The 7755-nt window shown below is 53.1% G+C and overlaps 1 protein-coding gene across 2 annotated transcripts; it reads left to right on the forward strand.

The window, feature by feature from the left end:
- The first annotated feature begins 77 nt into the window (after window positions 1-77).
- On the forward strand, window positions 78-6324 carry KLHDC8A (kelch domain containing 8A). Of its 2 annotated transcripts, XM_008580596.1 has the most exons (5): window positions 78-583; window positions 3400-3564; window positions 3796-4011; window positions 4777-4878; window positions 5805-6324. In XM_008580596.1, exons 1-5 carry the CDS (start codon window positions 208-210, stop codon window positions 5996-5998), a joined length of 1053 nt encoding a protein of 350 aa, XP_008578818.1. In that variant the 5' UTR covers window positions 78-207; the 3' UTR covers window positions 5999-6324. The 2 variants fall into 2 exon arrangements, with proteins under 2 accessions (XP_008578818.1, XP_008578827.1); XM_008580605.1 differs by lacking the exon at window positions 4777-4878.
- The last annotated feature ends 1431 nt before the right edge of the window (window positions 6325-7755 follow it).

Consider the following 7755-nt stretch of genomic DNA (forward strand, 5'->3'; position numbering starts at 1 on the left):
AGGGCCCAGCGTGGACACCGCCAGACCGCTGACACTCGAGGGACGGTGAAGTGCCGAGCGGCGTCGGGCGGGAGCCAGATGGAGGCGGTGAGAGGGGACGCGGGAGCCGGCGAGGAGTAGCCCGCGGAAGCCCGGGCTCGCACCTGCCCTGGCGCCCTGGCGCTCCGCGGGCACCGGGGCGCGGCGGACGGGGCCCACGGGGCTGCCATGGAGGTGCCGAACGTCAAGGACTTCCAGTGGAAGCGCCTGGCGCCACTGCCCAGCAGCCGGGTCTACTGCTCCCTGCTGGAGACCGGGGGACAGGTCTATGCCATCGGGGGATGTGACGACAACGGTGTCCCCATGGACTGCTTCGAGGTCTACTCCCCCGAGGCCGACCAGTGGACCGCTCTGCCCCCGCTGCCCACAGCCCGGGCCGGGGTGGCTGTCACCGCCCTGGGGAAGCGGATCATGGTGATCGGGGGTGTGGGCACCAATCAGCTGCCCCTGAAGGTCGTGGAGATGTACAACATCGATGAGGGCAAGTGGAAGAAGAGGAGCGTGCTGCGTGAGGCCGCCATGGGCATTTCTGTCACGGCCAAAGGCAAGTGGGGCCAGGGCTGAAGGTGGGCACAGAGAAGCGGGTGGAGAGCCGCGGGGGAAGCAGAAAGCAACACTGATTTGGGGGCCCATTATCACATTCTTGATCCTGTTTGATCCTCACAATAGACACTGAAACTTGAGACCCACTGGCATTACTTTACGGATGGGCAACTGAGGCTCAGCAAGTGAAGTGTCTAGTAATTCCATCTGATGCCAGAACTACGCCCAACAAGCTGGGCAGGCTGCTGCCAGAGGGGAAAGCCAGAGGCGTGGGCTGTGAAGTTTAATGCTGTGTCTCTGCAGACTCCTGCATTCAGCAGAATGCCGCCCCTCCATCTGTCACACCCCATCCCCTGAAACCTGCCTTGCAGGTGCCACCACCTCCAGACACCTATTTGGGGTCCTGAGAGTGTTCACTCCATCGTTGTACCAGGCCCCACCCAGATGGCTTTGGAACCTGATGACAGGTCCCTCTTCCTCCTGCTCTGCCTCCCAATCTTAGAGATGCTATGCAAACACCAGAGCATTCCTGAGGGTTGTACTCCTGCAGCATCTTGCCCAGGGTCACCACGTTCTCAGGGCGTGCATGTGTGGACTACATAGTTTTACGATGATCATTTCATTCTCTCAAAGCCCCTCACTTTATTCTTTTTGGGCCTAATACAGCCCAGAATATAGAGGGGCTCCAAAAGCTCTTTTGCTAAAACACAAAAGGTTTTATGGGAAATGGTCCAATAGGAGTTAGGAAACCCCAAGTTCAGACACACCTGACAGGTTTGCAGTGAGATGTGACCTTCCCTCTATCTCCTCTCCTTCCCTCCCTCTTCTGCTAAACCATCCTAGCTGCCTGTCAGGAAACAGTATTTACTGAGCACCTGCTCCATTCCCCGCACAGTGCTAGGGTCCAGGGAGAAAGGAAGGAGGCAGTAGATCTGGTCCCTGCCTTGGAGAAACTTGGTATGGTCAATAAAGGTGACCAGAGAGGAACTCTAGCCCAGAATCCCTGAGGATAGGGCGACCAGTGGGGCTTCCATGACCTCCAGTAAGAAGGACGGAAGGCCGGGAGGCCCATGGGGAACAAGGGAGAGAAAGAATACCCTTCATCCCCAGGCCTCAATAAACGGTGCTAAAGGATTAAGAATTAACATCTATTGAGTCCTTACCATTGGTGCTTTATATGTATTAACCCCTTTGATCCTCACAACCTGTCCTATGGAATAAGTGCTATTATTTATCCTGATTTTAGAGAGAAGCAGTGTGTGGCCCAGAGAGGTTAAATCACTGGCCCCAGGTTACACAGCTAGTAAGTGATGATCCAGTCTGTACTCTTAACTGTGTCATTAAGTGAGTTCAGTAGTTAGTTTAGGGGCTGGCCCATTAGCTCAGTTGGTTAGAACACAGCCTTATAACACCAAGGTCACAGGTTCAGATCCCCGTACAGGCCAAAAAAACCAAAAACCAAAACAAATGGTTTAATAAGCATTCACATGCCTGTGTGTCAGGCATTGTACCAGATTCTGGGGCTACAGATTAAGATTCTCAAGGACCTACAATCTATTGGAAGAAAGAAACAAAGATTATTTCAGTAATATGTGGCCAGTAGAGTAATGGAGATGCCCTCATTCAGGAGCTGCAGTCTCGGCCCAGCCTTGCAGTTCAGGGACACCCAGGTGGATGTGAAAGGATGAGTAAGAATTGGGCACAAAGTAGTAGTGTGGAGTGGGTGGAGGGATTCCCTGGAGGAGGGGTTTCAGGTAATACAGGGATGGGAGGGGTGGAGCTTGTATAAAGTGAATTCCTAGTTGTCAGGCCCCATCTCCCAGCTTCAGGCTGGGTTTAGAATTTTTTTCCCCAGTAAAATTAGAAAGTTTAAGGAAGAAGTGTGCCTCCCTGCAATAACCCTAAAGAATAAGGTCTCTTAGAGCCAGAAACAGTGAGGGCTGGCTGCTGGGAGACGGAGTTCCAGGCAGGGGCGGGTCCCTGAGGAAGAGAGGGCCCCATGGGGCCTATTTACCTGACAGGCCCAAGAGGAAACACGGACACCTGGCCCATCCTTTCTGGTGCTGAGTGTTGGGGAAGTTCTTTGAAAGGCTACCTACACCCAAGAGCAATAGAGAATGGGAGGGGGCTCAGAGTGCCCAACTCATGGGCAGGGCAGGGTTTCTAAAAGGACCCGTTCTCTCCCCTCCAACACCTCACCCTCATTCACCCCTAGCCCTATCTCATTTAGTGCATGGTGCCTCCTAGATCCCACAGGCCTCCCAATTTGTGAAGGAGGAGGGCATTCTCCCATGGGAGTGGCAGACCAAGAAGAACCGGTGACTGTCCCACAAGGCCAGTAACAGAAGGGCTGACCTCATTTCTAAAGGCCCGTGAGCTATCTAGAGAATTCCAGTCTGGGAATGCCTGGGGAACAGGCCAATACTGGAAAGCATCAGAAGAATACTGGTCCTCTTTGGCTTCCCCCTCTGGCTGTCCAGGAAGGAGGACAGTGGAGGGGACAAGACCTGCGAAGGGTTGTCCAGGCTTGGACTTCACCTCAGTCTACCCCTGTGCAGGACTTAGTATTTTGGGCCTAGCCTAGGGCTGGATACCAAGGAAGGCAGTCCTACCATGGCTTCACCAAGACCCAGGCTCAGCTGTGGCAGAGACTTTCAATGGTGCCATCAACCACACTGACATAGATAGATATGGCTCACTGTGGCAGAACAGTGGTTGGGAAGTTGGCCTGGCCATGGTGGGTCATGGTAGTGATGGGTGGGCCTGTCTCATGGTGCCTGTGAGCTGACCAGGGGTGTGTGTGGCCTTTCTTCTTAGATTACCGAGTATACGCAGCAGGTGGGATGGGCCTGGACCTCCGTCCACACAACCACCTCCAACACTATGACATGCTCAAGGACATGTGGGTGTCGCTAGCACCCATGCCCACCCCAAGATATGCTGCCACCTCCTTCCTCCGAGGCTCCAAGATCTATGTGCTGGGTAAGGACAGGTTACCTGTTCCATATCTGTCCCTCCTTCCCTCCCTCGGGTCAGTCCCCGTGGGAAGCAGTGCCTATGCACTGAGTCTCTCCTTGGCACTGGGGGACAGTCATGCTGCCCCACCCCACAGGGAGCTGCCTGTATGATAGGGCAACAGTCAGAAGAAGAAACCCAGTGCCTGTCCTCAGGGACTGCTCTTCTGCCCAACCTCCACCCTGTTCTGGCCTCCAGGGGGACGACAGTCCAAGTATGCGGTCAACGCCTTCGAGGTCTTTGACATTGAGACTCGCTCCTGGACCAAGTTCCCCAACATTCCCTGTAAGCGGGCCTTCTCCAGCTTTGTGACCCTGGACAACTGCTTGTACAGCCTGGGAGGCCTGCGGCAGGGTCGGCTCTACCGGCAGCCCAAGTTCCTGCGGACGATGGACGTGTTTGACATGGAGCAGGGTGAGCTGGGTGTCAGCCCCTGGCCCTGGTCTCTCAGGGCTCCCCTGTGGAAGCTCTGGCTACCCACTTCCCTTATGGCTGATTCCCCCCACCTTAACCCCGTCCCCACCATCTTCCCAGGGTCATTTACCCAATTGGGTGAGCCTCCCAGAAGTCTCAACACCCTTCTCCACCCAGGGCTACTCTTGGGATCAAATTATTTCATTTGTACAGGGTTCCTTTTTGCTTGGTTGGTTATTTTTAACAAAGCCTTTTCTACATTGTCTCTTTTCTTACAATATCCATGCAGGACCAGGTCAGGGAAGGATTTTTCCTACTTTTTACTGATGGAAAAACTGAAGGATCCTGACTGTTGTACTCACTGCTTTTCTTAGTCTCCTCTCCAGCTTAGCCTGTGAGAACAGAACTAGAACAAGGTGATTCATTGCAGGGGATTTTGGTTCCCTAGATTGCAGCAAGCATGGGAGAGGGCAGAAGTCACAGAGAATGTCATTTCAAACAGCAGGAGGCGCTGTGTATGCCCTGAACACAAATGGTAGATGGAGTGGAGATGCAGCCCTGGGTGAGAGCTATTTGGGACTCCATCTGTACTTTTTTGTGTGTGTGTGTGTGGCTGGCCGGTGCGGGGATCTGAACCCGTTACCTTGGGGTTAAAAGGCTGTGCTCTAACCAACTGAGCTAACCGGCCAGCCTCCGTTTGTATTTGGTGGGGGTGGTCAGCTTCTCATTCTTTCTGTATATCCCACCATTATCCACAACCTGTAGGGGGATGGCTGAAGATGGAACGCTCGTTCTTCCTCAAGAAGCGGCGGGCAGACTTTGTGGCAGGCTCTCTGAGTGGACGGGTCATAGTAGCCGGGGGACTGGGTAAGGATGGAGCTTCCAGGCTGGAATGTATTGTGGTTCTGGTGCTCAGTGATCCTCGGCACTTCGCATGTGCAAGAGAGGATACTGGCTTCTAGCACACCACCTGCCTACTGCTTTATTCCAAAAAATTCAAAACATTCCCTTCCTGCCAGCCTGGATTTTACCTATGCATATATGGCCTCCAAATGTGGTCTTTCTGTCCTCTTGCACAGTGGAAACTGAGGCCCAGAGGTAATAGCAACATACTGATAACCATGCAACACAGACTTGCTGAGCACAGATCCCTGGAACCTATCTGGGAATGAATCGAACCAGAGAGTGGAGGGGATTAGCCTTGGTCCTCCTTCTCTGACCCATCTCTTCTCCTTGTATACCCAGGTTTTTCATGGAATAGGAAAGTAATCGGATCAAACAAATTCTTCTAATGCATTTGGGATTTGATGTATTACCCCTCCCAGAGATTACTGGCATTTTGGAGGAGGGAAGCCCAACATCATCAGGGAAGAGAGAAATGGGCAGTGGGGCTTCCAGGCACCCCAAGTTTACTCAGTGTGGACAAACTCCCACTTTACTCATGCATGAAAGCACCACGAGATCTAGACCATGTGGTTAGTCTTTTTAGTAAAAGGCAGGAGGGAGGCAGTAGTGCTCTAGAAACTTCTGGTAAAAGCAAGGGGTGGGAAAAGAAAGCTAACTCTTAAGGAGATGGAAAGACAGGAGAAAGGTAGGAGGGGCAAAGTGGCTGATTGACAAAAGCCACTGGCCCAGGACAGGGAAGAAGGAGCGATCCTGTAGCCAAGGAAGTTGAGGTTGCTTGGCTTCTGCTTGTGGGTTCCTGAGGGAGGGGGACTGCGGGTGGGGTGACTGTGGGGCATGGATTGGGGACTGCACTCCCTTGTAAGTTCTGATTCCCTTGGTGCTTTCAGGGAACCAACCCACTGTCCTGGAGACAGCAGAAGCATTCCACCCAGCAAAGAACAAATGGGAGGTTCTCCCTGCCATGCCCACGCCCCGCTGTGCCTGCTCCAGCATTGTCGTCAAGAACTGTCTCCTGGCCGTGGGGGGCGTCAACCAGGGTCTGAGTGATGCGGTGGAAGCCCTGTGTGTCTCTGACTCCTAGCTGTCCCTGGGCCCAGCACCTTTGCCCTGGACTATATCACTCCACCCTTGACATGAGGAACAGTCTTGTCAAAGCGATTTGGGCTACTTCCTAGGATGCCAGTTCCTGTTAGCATCCAGGGGGGCCAGGCCCTGAGGCTCGAAGTGACCTCCCTTCACCTCCAAGCCCTACCAATCCCGGAAAACTGTAAGAAGTGCAGACGATTCCATCAGCCCCAGGTTGGAGCTCAGCTGTCCTCTGGGGAGAGTCTCCATTTACTGCCCAGGCACCAAAAGGCACAGGAATATCTGCTACCTCTCCCCGCTGTAAGTCCCACCTCCCCCTATTTCCAGCCAGGGGGGCCAGGCCCTGAGGCTCGAAGTGACCTCCCTTCACCTCCAAGCCCTACCAATCCCAGAAAACTGTAAGAAGTGCAGACGATTCCATCAGCCCCAGGTTGGAGCTCAGCTGTCCTCTGGGGAGAGTCTCCATTTACTGCCCAGGCAACAAAAGGCACAGGAATATCTGCTACCTCTCCCCGCTGTAAGTCCCACCTCCCCCTATTTCCAGGAGGTAGGGCAGTTCTGACTCAGGGGATGAGCTGCTTTTGCTGTCCTTTCCCCAGCTCTGAACTAGTTTGAGGGTTTCTGGGAAGAAAAATGGAGAATGATTGGGGGCGGTTCCCAAACCCCTTTCCTCTCCCTTGTTTTCTATCCCTTTTCCATTTGGCCATCAACTGTGGGCTTGCCCTAGACCTTTTCTACTCAGCAAGACTCGGACTTGAAGCTAGAGGCAGCTGCCCTGGAGGGGAAGTCAAGCTCACGTGGACAGTCCAGGTCAGCAGCCTTGGCAGGAAGGACTCATTGCTCTTGGAGTCCATGCTGGGCACGTGATGATGGGGAAGGAGCAGACCCCCGGCCCTGCGTCTGCTCCCCACATCTCTCCTTGTTCTGCTTTGCCTTTTGCCACCCCCTCCCCACCGCAGGCCTGGACCTTTTGTCACCGGAGGTACCCAGAGTGTTTCTGTGTGAAACCTTCTCATTTACACTGTGGCATCAAAATCCACAAAGGATGGATTAATTGCACTCTGGTTAATAGCAGCAGCACAATAATTAAAATCTATATTCCTATCTTCTCTGACACACTGATACAGGGATGGGGTGGAAGGGCGTCTTGATGGGTAGAGGGGACCCATGAAACGGTCCCTCTGGCATTCTCAGGCTAAATAGAGCCCCACGTGACCACCTACTCATGGCTGTTTCCTCTGCAGAGTTCCACATTCCCACAACCACCACCAGCTGCCCCACTCCCAGAAAAACAGTGCATTTCCTTCTCTTGCGCTGAGACTCCATGTATGTTTTAAAAAAAGGTTGCACTCATTCAGTCTTCTGCCTCAGGTTACTCCTTCTCATGTCTAGCCCCAGCTCATTGAACTGAAGCTCAGTTTTGTCTTACCCAAAGTAGGAAGGGAATTGCTCACTGACTTAAAAAAAAAACTTGGAGAATGTGCCTCTTTTTAGCTTATATAGCACCTCTTTCTGATTCCCATGTATTTTTAAAAGCTGTGCTAGCGTGGGGAATACAAAAATGAGTATCATACTGTCCTGAAGGTTGTGGAGGAGTCAGGTAACACTCATCCTCACGTGATGGTATAATTATTTCTCAGGAGGCAGGAACAGAAGAGGATCACCTATCTGGATCTGAGAGGTCAGAGGGAGCCCGCTGGCGTGAGGGTGGGGGTGACACCTTCAGCTGGATCTTCAAGGACAAGTGGAACC

This window comes from Galeopterus variegatus, unplaced genomic scaffold (assembly GCF_000696425.1).
Source record: "Galeopterus variegatus unplaced genomic scaffold, G_variegatus-3.0.2 Scaffold86, whole genome shotgun sequence".
NCBI lineage: Eukaryota > Metazoa > Chordata > Mammalia > Dermoptera > Cynocephalidae > Galeopterus > Galeopterus variegatus.

Excerpts from the sequence above, each read along its gene's own strand:
- KLHDC8A (XM_008580596.1), top strand. The coding sequence starts at position 208 with ATGGAGGTGCCGAACGTCAAGGACTTCCAGTGGAAGCGCCTGGCGCCA. Across the intron at positions 584-3,399 it reads CATTTCTGTCACGGCCAAAG|ATTACCGAGTATACGCAGCA; the intron begins GCAAGTGGGGCC and ends CTTTCTTCTTAG. Across the intron at positions 4,879-5,804 it reads CATAGTAGCCGGGGGACTGG|GGAACCAACCCACTGTCCTG; the intron begins GTAAGGATGGAG and ends TGGTGCTTTCAG.